This window comes from Setaria italica, chromosome IV, assembly GCF_000263155.2.
Source record: "Setaria italica strain Yugu1 chromosome IV, Setaria_italica_v2.0, whole genome shotgun sequence".
NCBI lineage: Eukaryota > Viridiplantae > Streptophyta > Magnoliopsida > Poales > Poaceae > Setaria > Setaria italica.
Window position 1 is genome coordinate 39493883 of NC_028453.1, and position 12228 is coordinate 39506110.

The following is a 12228-nucleotide window of genomic DNA, read 5'->3' on the forward strand; positions in this document are numbered from 1 at the left end:
CCCTAATTAATGAATTTCCAAAATTAATTAAATAATTAAATAAATCATTAATTTTTAAAAATTCATAACTAATTCATTTGAACTAAAAAAATATGAAACCAGTTGCATTAAATTCGTAAAATCGATCCCATGCTGTTTGTAGCTAGTTTGTAGTTGTTTGGATTTTCTAAATTTAGCTTTCTTGGAGCTTTTGCTTAGATAAGTTGCCAATAAATTTATATTGCATCGTATCTCGTTCTGTTCAGACCCGAGCTACAACCCAGAGGACTCTCAAGACCCCGACTATACCGAGGAGCTCCTCTTTGCTGCCACTCTCGGCGGCTGCTCGCTCCCCACGCTCGGCGATCGCTTATCCTTGATCTGGAGGTCTGGCAGCCACTCGTTGGTCGTCGCTTGCGCCCAGGCTTGGCAGTCCTCATCCCTTTCCGCTGTTCGTCCTCCGCCTGGTTCAGCAGATTTCATCCTTCTCCACTGCCCGCCCGCTTCCGTGTTTCCCCTCGTCTGCCATGGAGGTCTGCTGTTGGAGGTGGGATGCTCAAGATTGCATAGAGGGAGCTCGCATGACCGAGTCTCGGACTCTTGGTTCCGCCGGTGTGGTGTTGTGCTTGCGCGGGGGAGGAGGCAGGAAGGGGAAGAAGAAAGCCTTGGCATGTGGAGCCCACCACCACCTGACATGTGGGGTCCAAGCCACGTCACACGGAACCACTCTCAAAACAGTCCGAAAACAAACGGGTTTTAAAGTTGAGGGATGATTGGTACTCGGTTTGCACATGAGGGATGAAATTGAGACCATGGCAATACACAAGGGAGGACTTTTTCCTTCTCTCTGCCATATTATTTTTTTTTGCGAGGGGCCGAATATTAATCTCCTCTGTTATTAAGAGGGGAAAAAAATCTTTGATTTGGGATTCGTTTCGCTCCCAGAAGAATACACCTCGTTCAAATTCACAGACGGTTCGTGGTGTGCGCTTTGTACCAACTCTACTAGAAGAAGTAATGCTAGCAGTATTTGCTCCCCAGAAAAATCTGTCCAAATCAGGTACAAACATAAAACAGAGTATTCAGAATCCGCTCAACACGAAATCAGCGACAGAAACAATCCTAGTCAAACCTCTCCAATCTCCCGTGAGTGAGAATCACAGGCCCCCAATCTCTAATCCTCCTCCGCCTGGCCTCTCTCAGCAACGGCCAGAAGCATCCACCATCCAAAAAGGCCGGGGAACCCAACCCAACCCAAACCCCTCCTCCAAGCACAAGCAGCAATCGCGTCGCGCCGCCCCCTTCCCTAATCCATCCATCCAGCCAGCCAGCCAGCGCCTCTCCCCCCACGCTTTCCCCTCCGCGAATCGATCCCCCCACCCTCTCAGCCTCGCGAATCCTTCCTTCCCGCCGCAAGCCGATTGGGTTCCTCGGCCGCCGCCCGGCGAGCAGCGGGGCGATGAAGTCGTCGGAGTCGTCGTCGCGGTTCGTGCAGGAGCTCGTGCTCTACGCCGCCAGCGCCGCCTTCAGCTGCCTCGTCCTCTTCGCCGGCCTCCGCCACCTCGACCCCAACCGCGCCGCCTCCCAGAAGGCCGCGCAGCAGAAGAAGGAGATCGCCAGGCGCCTCGGCCGGCCGCTCGTCTCCACCACGCCCTACGAGGTTCGTTCCCCTTGCCTTTTCTTTTTGCTACCTCCGATCCGAACCCGCTCCGTCCTCTAGGGTTACCTCGCTCGCTGCTCCAACCCAATCTGACGGAGCCGCCCCCCGAATCGAGCGCAGGATGTGATTGCGTGCGACGTCATCAACCCCGACAGCATCGACGTCGAGTTCGACTCCATCGGCGGCCTCGACCACGTCAAGCAGGCGCTCTACGAGCTCGTCATACTGCCCCTGCGCCGCCCGGAGCTCTTCACCTTCGGCAAGCTCCTCAGCCCCCAGAAGGGCGTGCTCCTATATGGCCCACCCGGCACCGGGAAGACCATGCTCGCCAAGGCCATCGCCAGGGAGTCCGGAGCCGTCTTCATCAATGTCAGGATCTCCAATCTCATGAGCAAGTGGTTTGGGGATGCGCAGAAGCTCGGTATGGCGACGGTTTTTATGTTAACTAACCCCCATTGTTGTTTGTTTTAACTGTCCACTGGAAACTTACTACTAGCTTAGAACCAATGCTAATTTTAGTGTGTTTTATTTTTTGGTGGGTATGTGATGTGCTGACTTTGGTGGTATTTTATTACTGTGGCAGTGGCGGCTGTGTTTAGTCTTGCCCACAAGCTCCAGCCTGCTATTATCTTCATCGACGAGGTTGATAGTTTCTTGGGGCAGCGACGGACAACAGACCATGAAGCCATGACTAATATGAAGACGGAGTTCATGTCCCTCTGGGACGGCTTCACCACTGATCGTGAGTGCTCTTATTCACTGCCTTGCTCCCATGAAAGCATTGCATAGAATAAATGTGCCTACAGCATTACATTAAATCTAGGGGCAGACTTAAATTATGTTGAGCGGGGGCAAATGCCCCCATCTTTTAAGTTTTAGAATAACTGTGCTTGTAAGATTACATGCGCTGCCACCTAATGTCATCCTGATTGGTCGACGTCAAAGATGAAGATGAGCTGTGGTGTATGTCAGGATCTAAGGAGTTGAGCAGCATATGTCCTTAGTCAATTTCCTCATGGTGCTCAGGGCCTATGTCTTGAACATGAGTTCTGGTTTTGTTTCAGTGTTAGTAGCCCTTTGTACTATATACTGAAAAACTTTGTCCAAATCCGCTCTCAATGATGGAACCAGTAGCGGGATTGGCAGGGCCGCAGGGGCCATGCCCCCCCCCCCCCCTCTCAAGATGCTATTTTTTTTTCTATTGAAGCTCTTAAGAATTTCAATGCATGATATAGTGTTTGATCTTTGAATTAGCTTAGCTGGCTGCTGCACCCTCCCTTATTCATCATTACCTAGCTCCGTCACTGTCCGCCCTTCATTGAATCCAGTACGTTTGAAAACAAATAGCAGCAATGTTTCAAAAAAGGATAGGCGGTCAGGCTCCGCCTAGCGTCTAGGCATCCCCATGTGATTTTATTTTTTTTCTTGATGCCTCTAGTAGTGTCATGATGAATAGTGGAATTTGGCATATTAAAACAAAGGATTTGACATTATAAGCCATCCATGAGTTCTGTTACCATAATTCATCATCCTCCATCTTTAATTCTCCCCCTTTAACATATATAAATCAAGCCTTAAAATGCTCTAGGTGGAAAAAAAAAGCCTAGGTTCTAGGCAAAGCATTGGTGCTATGCCTAGCAGCGGTGCCGCCTAGGTGGAGTTAGGTATCACCTTTTTAAATAGAAGTTTAGCAGCCAATAGCAATGACTCACAATGGCACACCGGTTACTGTGTAAATATGTTCTTATGCAAGTTTGGCTTATTCTGTTCTGTTTATCTGAATGAAACTCTTTTAGCTTTGACTTTCATCATATAATATATCTTGTTAAAATTATATATACCAAAAGAGGCTTTGTGGTTTTTTTGGAAATCAACGATAGAAGTTGCATAACCATGGAATGACTTTGCGAAGAATTAAGGAGAATGTAGTGCAATAGTAATATAGATTTGTAAGAGCTGATTCCAGGGAAAATGGTAGCCTATGTCATCTTTTTTATTATTTTGGCATTTCGTTTCCTGTAACAAGCTATGATGTTCGATTGCAAGTTTATTCCTGCTTAAGCAACATGGTTTACTTAATGTATGTGATACCTATGCGGCTATGACCTTGCTCTAGGACTCATGTTGATGGTCATTGTGGCTGGTCATATGGGATGCTTTCAATTTACAGGGAGCAACTAACTTATCATCAATGAGCTAGCTTACATGAGGACATGCACATAATTTGCTCCCTTTTCACTCATGAATATTTAGGAACTCTATTGGTGAAATTAGTATTATTATTGATATTGTGATTTCCTTATGTCACACATGTATGTGATACTAATCATAAGTCATAACCAATGCCGGTGTCATAGTAAGTGTGTTTTCAAAAGTTCAATGCTAAAAGGATGTTAGTACTTTCAGTAACATGATAGCCTTTGCCATACTTTCTATGTTTTACTTCTACATGAACTTATGGCATTCCTGAGGGAGACATCAGAACACTTTACAGCTACACTTATTTGCCATGATGTAATTTTCCTTGCAAGCTGATGCTATTTTGGAGAAGGATTGTTACTGCATATGGATACTGAAACATTTACTGTAAAAATTTACTTCCATAGATATTACTGATCAATATTTAATTATAAATATATGCTTTTGCAGAGAATGCTCGTGTGATGGTCCTTGCTGCTACGAACAGGCCTTCTGAGTTAGATGAGGCCATCCTCAGGCGCTTTACTCAGATATTTGAAATTGGAATTCCTGTTCAGAGTGAAAGGAGCAAGATACTTCAGGTTGTATTGAAGGGTGAAAATGTTGAACCTAATATTGATTATGATCGCATTGCAAGATTGTGTGAGGGCTTTACTGGGTCAGATATCCTAGAACTGTGCAAGCAGGCAGCATTCTACCCTATCAGGGAGCTTTTGGATAATGAGAAAAATGGGAGGACATTAGATGTGAGTATTTCTTCTATTTTCATTCAGCATACAAGATTTCATGCTGTTGCTATTAATTCATTTCCACTTTTGATAATTCAATAAGTTAGCAACCTTAGTGCTAAAACATATCACACATTGACTTCTGATAAGTCAATAGTATTTGCTACAATCAGTTTAGCATATCTTCTTTAGCATTTTTCTTGAGCTCTTACTACTAACATTACCTGAAAAAGGTTGTTGATTGTTATGTTTTGCGACTTCAAAATATGTTGATGGAGTATGTTGAATTCATAGATAAAATTCAGATAGTATGGCTATTTGGACTTATCATTTTCTGCTTCGGTAATTAGAACCTTGCTGTTTATTTCTCTGAATACTGGTGAAGTTGATTTAGAGTTAACTAGTACGGCTTCAACCATCTCGCATTGGTTTTGATTCTTGACTTCTACTTCTGTTTCAGAAACCTAGACCCTTGAGGCAATCAGACCTGGAGAGAGCCCTATCAACATCTAGAAAGGGCAAGAAGGCTGCTAGCTCAGGGCTGCAGTCACCCTTGTGGGTTCGGCCATCGGATTCAGAAGATGATCAGGTACAGAGCGCGATCTTTGAGATATCTAAGCTGATGTCTCGAATAGTTCAGAACAGTCAGTCAGAACCGCAAGAGCCTTCTTCACCTTAATCATTACCTTTTGCTAGATCTCGTGAAAATCTGCAGTGGAGTAGACGCAAGCATTACCCTCGATTTCGTTAGGTTTTCTTGTGCAGCTTGCGAAGGTTCAGCACATGTATTAGAGTTCCATTTTGCGTGGCGAGGCTGCACCTGTTTTTGAAGCTAATTGCAGCTGGCAAAATGGCAAGCTTGCACTGATGTTTAAGTTGATTCGAAGTTCTCTCTGTCGCCAAAAGTTACCAGCACTCCATGGTTGTCTGGCTGAATTACTGTTTCGCTTGCCTTGTACTTTTAAACGATTTTAGGGTAGACAATATACATAATGAAGAAGGGGCTGTTCCATTCCAGGTTGACAGATGTACTTCAATTTTTTTTTTCTGGCTGCTAACGAACTTCCATTCGGAGCACAAACTGTTGACACATGAAACCAGTCAGTACTCAGTACCATGACGAAGCACGCCTGCGTTGTGTGTTCACTTGAGAAATCGTTGGATCTTCTGATCTGATGATACATTCTATCGCACAAGCAGATTGCTTACGTGCACGAGCAGCTGCTTGTCCTCCTCAAGGCGCTCGTTTCCATGATGGACCTCTCTTCAGCCAGCGACAGCCTAGCGCCCTTGAGCATCAGCACGCCGGCGTCGCCATGCCCACGGCCGTTGATGACGCCGGCCTCCTCGTACGCCGCCGCCGCCTCCAGCGCGGGCCTCCTGGACACGTTGGCGTGGATCTCCTCGAGCAGCCTGAGGAAGGCGCGCTCGACGTTCTCCCCGCTGAGCGCGGAGGCCTCGGAGAAGAAGAGCCCCTGCTCCTCGGCGAAGGCGGCGGCCTCGTCCGCCGCCACCGCGCGGCCGGCGGCGAGGTCGGCCTTGTTGCCGACGAGCATGACGACGATGGACTTGTCGGCGTGGGCGCGGAGCTCGTCGACCCAGCGCGCGGCGTGGTCGAAGGTGCGGCGCCTGGTGACGTCGTAGACGAGCACGGCGCCGAGCGCGCCACGGTAGTAGGCGGTGGTGACCGCCCTGTACCTCTCCTGGCCGGCGGTGTCCCAAATCTGGGCCTTGACGCGGCGGCGGGCGATGTCGACGGTGCGCGTCTGGAACTCGATGCCGATGGTGGACTTGGAGTCCAGGAAGAACTCGTCGCGCGTGAAGCGCCCCAGCAGCTGCGTCTTCCCCACCGCCGAGTCGCCGATCACCACGATCTTGAACACGTAGTCCTCCTCCATTGCTAAACCTCAAGCTCTCCAGACAGAACTGCAGCCTGCAGCAATGGCTAGCTTCTCCAAAGCTATGTGTCTCTTGTTAAGTACAAGCTCACGTACGTGTCTCATACGACATTGTGTGTGCATAAATATTTGTGCTGGTGACATAAGGAGCTAGCAGAGTGGTTGAGAGGGCGATGAGGAGAGGTTGCTGCTCTCGCGCTCCTGCTATTGGAGGTGCTCCTCAGCATCTTTCATAATGGGGGACTGATGCTAGCTGACAGAGATTAAAGGGGCTCTTGGTGCTGTTAACCTGTTGCTAATTACTGCTTCCACTGTGCTGCTGTGTACGTTTGCACTAGTCGTACAGCGAGTTTGGTATGGTACCTATGGCACTTTTCTCTTTCGGCATTCATTCATCGTAGTAGCTACAAATTGTAGCCAGCCTAGGGTAAAATGGGCACGTGCTTCTTTTCCAAGATCTTTTATTTCTGACGCATTATTCCAATGTTAACAGCGTTCATTAAGTTTATTGGGAAAAAGACCCCTCATGCCCTCCATCGAAATATAATACAAAATTCAATTTTAACGTCGTATGAACCACTCACTCACTCACTCTATCTCCATACAATTCAATTTTTCCAGAGATATAAATGACGGAGGAAGATAATACAAATGAAATTCTAAAAAAAAAGAAGATAATACAAATCAATAGAGATAGAACAGAAGGATATTTCTCTAGTCATATACAAACGCGAGAATCCGACGAGAACCAGGGATTGCTATCCTAATCGCTAGTGTGACGCTAGCCTAGCGCCCGGTACGTGGTTAGGTTTGCAACAAGTGGACCAGAAGGATAAAGCTGATTTGTCGAGAGAAGGATTAAGTGCGCATTAGTAACGTCGATAGAGATGAGCAATCCTCAACTGCTACTTTCAAGACATTATAGTACCAGGCTGATGACTTTCAAGTATTGTATTCAGCTTATGTGTCACCATGCATAATGTGGCTAGCTTATCACAGGCATCAGTATCTCTTTGTTGGTTGCAGGCAATTGACCTCACCTCATTTAGAAACTCCGGGCCAGGGTATGAAAGTATGATTCGACTGCTTTCTTCTTTTCAGAGCTTCAGCAGCCAAGACAACCAACCAAGCTTCAGTGTTTGCTACTAATGCTACTGCTGATGAACAATTTGATGTTCAGATGTGTCGATGCTCGTAAGCAGTTTTGCAGGTGATCCATCTTGTGGCGCCATTAATAGAAATGCTACAATATATTGTTCTAGGAAGCAAGAATTTCCATACAATAATCAATATCAATTATACAAAACCGTAGCGTGAACTCTGAAGAACACGCGTGCTGTTCATATTGTACAAATGTTGAGTCGACGAGATACTACAGCAGTAGCCAGTAGAGTAGGTGCAGACACGAGTGGACTAACTAGTAGGCGTGGCGTGGTTGCGCCGGCGGCGGCCGCGGCAGCAGGTGGTCGCAGATGGCGGCGAACTCGGCCAGGACCTCGGGCACCATCCCGGCCTTTCCCTTGCCGACGAGCATCCTCACCAGCGCCACCACCCGCGCGTCGAGCTCCTCCTCCTCCTCGGACCGGCGCCGGCGAACGAGGAGCGCGCGCGCGTGGCGTGCGGCCCGGCGCAGCGTGCCGGCGCGGGCGCACGCGTCGGCCAGCGCGGCCGCGTACCCGGTGGCGGCGCGGCTGGAGCTGCCGGAGGACCGGGGGGCCGCGGCGGGGTGGGCGAGGGCGGGGGGCGACGCGGAGCGCGCGGGCGACCGGGGCCGGGCGGCGAGGGTCAGGAGCGGCGCGGGGGGCGCCTTGGGTGCCGCGGCGGCGGAGGAGAAGGGGTGGCGCCTGAGCGGGAGCGCGCAGGGGTGGTGGTGGGGCGGCGGGAGGGTGGCGGGGAGCGGGAGCGCCCCCGGCGCCCCGTGGTGGTGGTGCAGGGAAAGCGAGACGGCCGCGTCCATTGCTGCGCCGAAGGTGACGAGAGGAACGAGTGGGTGGCCACACTTATTTTGTTTGGTATTTTTTTTCGGTTGCCGCTCGCCGCTCGTGCTCCACGGGAGGATAGGGGCGGTGCGGTGGACGAGGCGGACACGCACACGGCGCCCCCGCCCCGCGAACGGCCATGGCGCGGTGTGGTGGACTGGACGGGACGTGGACGACGGCTGGGGCGCCTCATCAGCGGTGGGCCGCATCTGAGAGAGTCGTGCGTGTTTGAAACCGCAATGCGGTGGGCTGGTTTTCATGGGCTTTCGAGAGAGGTTGGAAAGCGCGCGCGCCCTCGGGGAGAGGATAGCCCACCGGAACTCTCTCTCTCTCTCTGCCGACCCCGGTTGATCCCTCCCTGATCCTGATCAAGCTCAGGACTGAGGAGATGCCTCTGGCAGGTCAATTACAAGCTGTGCCCATGCCGCCGACTTCCTTCCCTGCCGCTATTATTGTACCATAAAAAAAGCTGCAGGGCCCAGAACGGCAGCAGCAGATCCAGTCAGGCACGGCTCACCCGTTTTGCTGTGCCACTATGCTACCGTTTAACCTCTGCATGTTCATGGAAAAAAGCAGCTAGAGCCTAGCCTAGGCCATGTTTAGTTACCTCCAAACTCCCAACTTTGATACTATACAAAAAAAAGATTCTCCATCACATCAAACTTGTGGTACATGTATGGAGTACTAAATGTAGATGAAATCAAAAACTAATTGCACAGTTTTGTTGTATTTTGCGAGACGAATCTTTTGAGCCTAATTAGTCAATATTTGGACAATAATTCACAAATACAAACGAAACGCTACAGTTGCGCATTTATGGCAAAATGCCAATTTTACCACTCCCAAATTGGTAATTAAACAAGGCCTAGAACTTTAGCTGCAAATGGCTGGGGGCAAGCCATGGCCAGACTGACACAGAGACAGTATACTAACAACGAAATTGTTCTATCAAGCTCATCAATTGTTATTCGCCTGACTCATCTCTTGATGCTTCCCAAAGGATGGATCGTTTGATTGATTACGAATAATCCGGGTATTTTATTTTCTGTCAGGCATTATCGATCAACTTGCCTCTTAGATTAATCCCCCCATGCACACGCCGCCAACAGGTTCCGTGACACAGCCCATGCTCCCCTACCCCTACCACCCATGGTTTTGCGACACGGACCTCCCCGTCCTACTCAAACCAGCATGGCAGACCAGCAGGGGGCGCGCGTGCAGACAAGCCGGGCACGTCGCACACGTATAAAACCTCCTCCAGGGGCAGCTCCGTCTACCAAACCAACAAGAGGTGCCTCTGCTCACATCACATCGGGAAGAGCAGCACGCTTCTGGGCATGGTGGAGAGGGCAGTGTAACGACGAGCAAGTCATCACATCAAGATTCAAGGCCACGGTCGCCACGACGGCGGCGGTGATGCCGGTGCCGGAGACGATGGAGGAGGAGCGGTACGTGCAGGTCGCGTCGAGGTTCTTCCGGGTGAAGCCGGGCGGCGGCGGCGGTGGCGACGGCTGCACGGCCAGTCTCCACTACCTCGGGTCGTGCTTCCTCTGCAAGGAGAGCATCGCCTGCAACCGCGACGTCTTCATGTACAAGTACGCGCATGCATAGCAATAGCATCATCTTGCCCAACATCTCCCTTCCATTCCATCAACACAACCATGGTGTTGACGGTTGACCTGCATGCGTGCGGATGGCACGGTGGTCCTGCTGCAGGGGGGACGCCGCGTTCTGCAGCGACGACTGCAGGCAGGAGCAGATGGCCATGGACGAGGCGCTGGACGCGGTGGCGCGGCGCCACCGCCTCCTGCGCGCGCCGCCGCCGCCGTCGTCCTCGCCGGCAGGTGAGGCGCCGTCATCGTCAAGGCCGCTGGTGATGCGCCGCCGCCCGACCATCGCCAACCTCGCGGCGCGCAACCACCCCGTGGCCGCCAGCTAGGTAGCTGCTACTGCTAGTGTCAGTCAGCAATTGATGGCCGTACGTGCAGCCCAGCCGCCGCACGCATCGATCAGGCCGTGGTGTTCGTCGCAGGATCAGTAGGTGATTGTTGTTTTCTGCGGCGGATCGTCGATGAGTTGCAGTCAACAAGCAGGATTAGTACAGGTTGATGATTAGCCTTGTAGGCATGTGTAATTGTTCTTCTCTGGGGATCCTGCAACACTGAGTTCATACATGGATGAGTGACTTCCTCTGTATGATATCTTGTGTAGAGGAGAGAATCTAATGAGCAGTTCAACACAGTAGGTAGAGATCCACGAGAGCAGGAGGGAATAACCAAGCTATGGACATCACTCTTCGTGATGACCTATCTACATGTACTGATGTACAAATTAAAATATTGATACTAGAACAAGATTGCTGCCGTGTGCACACAATGTTCATTCTTCTTCTTCTTCGTTCTTGAGCTTCCTCACTTCATTTCCTCGTTGTCGTTCCTGCACTTTTTTTTTTCCGTGAGATGTGACTTCAGAAATGGACAGGTGAGAAAAATTCAGAACAGGATTGAGGTGCCACGGCATGCACACTTGTCCTTCAATTAGTAGTCTGCAGGGAAATCCTAACCTTTATCCTAAATCACTTGTACTACTTTTTCCAGGGCTTAGGCTGCAAGATTTCAGACAACGCCTGACCTTTTCAGCCTTCACTTATGTCTTCTGATGGTGCTCTGTGTATCTTTATTTTCAGATGACTGACTCATCGTAGAAGCCGTTTGTTTCTGTGATCAAGAGCCTCAAACAATTCCCCTTTTGCCTGCTCAAGTGGCTGCAATACAAAAGCTGTGTATATGCTCATCATGTTCCTTTGGTTTGCAGCAATGACAGGCGCACGAAAGATTCTAGCCAGTCATTTTTGTCCTTGGATAAGAAAAGCAACAGTTCACAGGGACAATCAAGGACCTTGGGAGAACAAGTGTAAATGTTTCACCAGTTGCACAATTTTTCTTTCCTCTCTCCAGTGAACATTAGAGTTGCCAAAGTTTCAGATGTTACAGTCTACGAATGAAGTTAATGAACTAATGCACTTTTGACCAGGATGATCCACATGTTGAATATCGTGAGCAAATGAGCAGACATACATGAGCAAGTGGGAGTAGCTATCATAGACGACACCCAAGGCACACCCATTGGCAAAACTTTTCCGGGGCCCAAATTTACAAATAAGTCGCAGGAAATCCAAAATTCAGTCACTATACCCCAAAGATATATTCTAGTGACTCATTAGTGGAGCCAATGAATAATCAACACAAGTACAGAGAAAAACCAAAACAATAACTACAATAGGCCTTCAATTCAAGTGGATGCAATGTACGAGAATCCGTCGTGTTCAATCATGGATGCTTCAGGCCTAGACTAGAAATTCAATGTGACGTTAACAACTTAGGGCCTGTTTGGTTTGCATTGCTTATGCATAAGCAGCTAAAAATAAGCAACTTTTAGCTCTAAAATACCAAACGCTCTTGCTTATGAGGTTGCTTACGGGGCTACTTATTTTTAGCCCATAAGCAATGCTTATGGGGGTTAAAAGGTACACTTTATACCTTCTGCCCTTATTTAATGAGGAGGGAGAAATAGGATGAGAACCAATCATTAGGGGTAAACATGTCAATATCCACCTCATTCAATGCTCGTAAGCAAGAGTATCCAAACAAGTAGGACTAAAAATAAGCAACTTCAAATAAGCAACATTTAGCTGCTTATGATAAGCAAGTGGAACCAAACACGCCCTTAATATGCAAATAATGCGATATTCAAGAGCTGCTGGACCGTGACAGAAAGAAAAGGGT

General features: G+C 49.1%; 4 protein-coding genes across 5 annotated transcripts; 2 read left to right on the forward strand and 2 right to left on the reverse strand.

Annotated features, from left to right (window-relative positions):
* Positions 1-1172: 1172 nt before the first annotated feature.
* On the forward strand, positions 1173-5586 carry LOC101786984 (ATPase family AAA domain-containing protein 1). 2 transcript variants are annotated; one of them, XM_004966383.4, is made up of 6 exons: positions 1173-1639; positions 1760-2060; positions 2223-2381; positions 4289-4584; positions 5027-5155; positions 5263-5586. In XM_004966383.4, the coding sequence occupies exons 1-6, from the start codon at positions 1439-1441 to the stop codon at positions 5269-5271; spliced, it is 1095 nt and encodes a 364-aa protein (XP_004966440.1). In that variant the 5' UTR covers positions 1173-1438; the 3' UTR covers positions 5272-5586. The 2 variants fall into 2 exon arrangements, with proteins under 2 accessions (XP_004966440.1, XP_004966439.1); XM_004966382.4 differs by having other exon boundaries at positions 1174-1639; positions 5027-5586.
* A 12-nt stretch (positions 5587-5598) lies between these two features.
* Positions 5599-6768, reverse strand: LOC101753113 (ras-related protein RABA3). The gene has a single exon (XM_004966384.2). It carries the CDS (start codon positions 6462-6464, stop codon positions 5772-5774), a length of 693 nt encoding a protein of 230 aa, XP_004966441.1. The 5' UTR covers positions 6465-6768; the 3' UTR covers positions 5599-5771.
* A 927-nt stretch (positions 6769-7695) lies between these two features.
* Positions 7696-8534, reverse strand: LOC101753516 (WAS protein family homolog 2). Its single transcript, XM_004966385.3, has one exon. It carries the CDS (start codon positions 8419-8421, stop codon positions 7882-7884), a length of 540 nt encoding a protein of 179 aa, XP_004966442.1. The 5' UTR covers positions 8422-8534; the 3' UTR covers positions 7696-7881.
* Positions 8535-9630: 1096 nt separating this feature from the next.
* On the forward strand, positions 9631-10829 carry LOC101753935. The gene is made up of 2 exons (XM_004966386.3): positions 9631-10038; positions 10160-10829. Exons 1-2 carry the CDS (start codon positions 9635-9637, stop codon positions 10380-10382), a joined length of 627 nt encoding a protein of 208 aa, XP_004966443.2. The 5' UTR covers positions 9631-9634; the 3' UTR covers positions 10383-10829.
* Positions 10830-12228: the final 1399 nt, after the last annotated feature.

Bases quoted from the DNA above. Each gene is read 5' to 3' on its own strand.
- LOC101786984 (XM_004966382.4), top strand. From the start codon at position 1,439: ATGAAGTCGTCGGAGTCGTCGTCGCGGTTCGTGCAGGAGCTCGTGCTC. The intron at 1,640-1,759 runs GTTCGTTCCCCT...AATCGAGCGCAG, and splicing joins TCTCCACCACGCCCTACGAG to GATGTGATTGCGTGCGACGT. The intron at 2,061-2,222 runs GTATGGCGACGG...TTACTGTGGCAG, and splicing joins TGGGGATGCGCAGAAGCTCG to TGGCGGCTGTGTTTAGTCTT.
- LOC101753113 (XM_004966384.2), bottom strand. From the start codon at position 6,464: ATGGAGGAGGACTACGTGTTCAAGATCGTGGTGATCGGCGACTCGGCG.
- LOC101753516 (XM_004966385.3), bottom strand. From the start codon at position 8,421: ATGGACGCGGCCGTCTCGCTTTCCCTGCACCACCACCACGGGGCGCCG.
- LOC101753935 (XM_004966386.3), top strand. From the start codon at position 9,635: ATGGCAGACCAGCAGGGGGCGCGCGTGCAGACAAGCCGGGCACGTCGC. The intron at 10,039-10,159 runs GTACGCGCATGC...GTCCTGCTGCAG, and splicing joins CGCGACGTCTTCATGTACAA to GGGGGACGCCGCGTTCTGCA.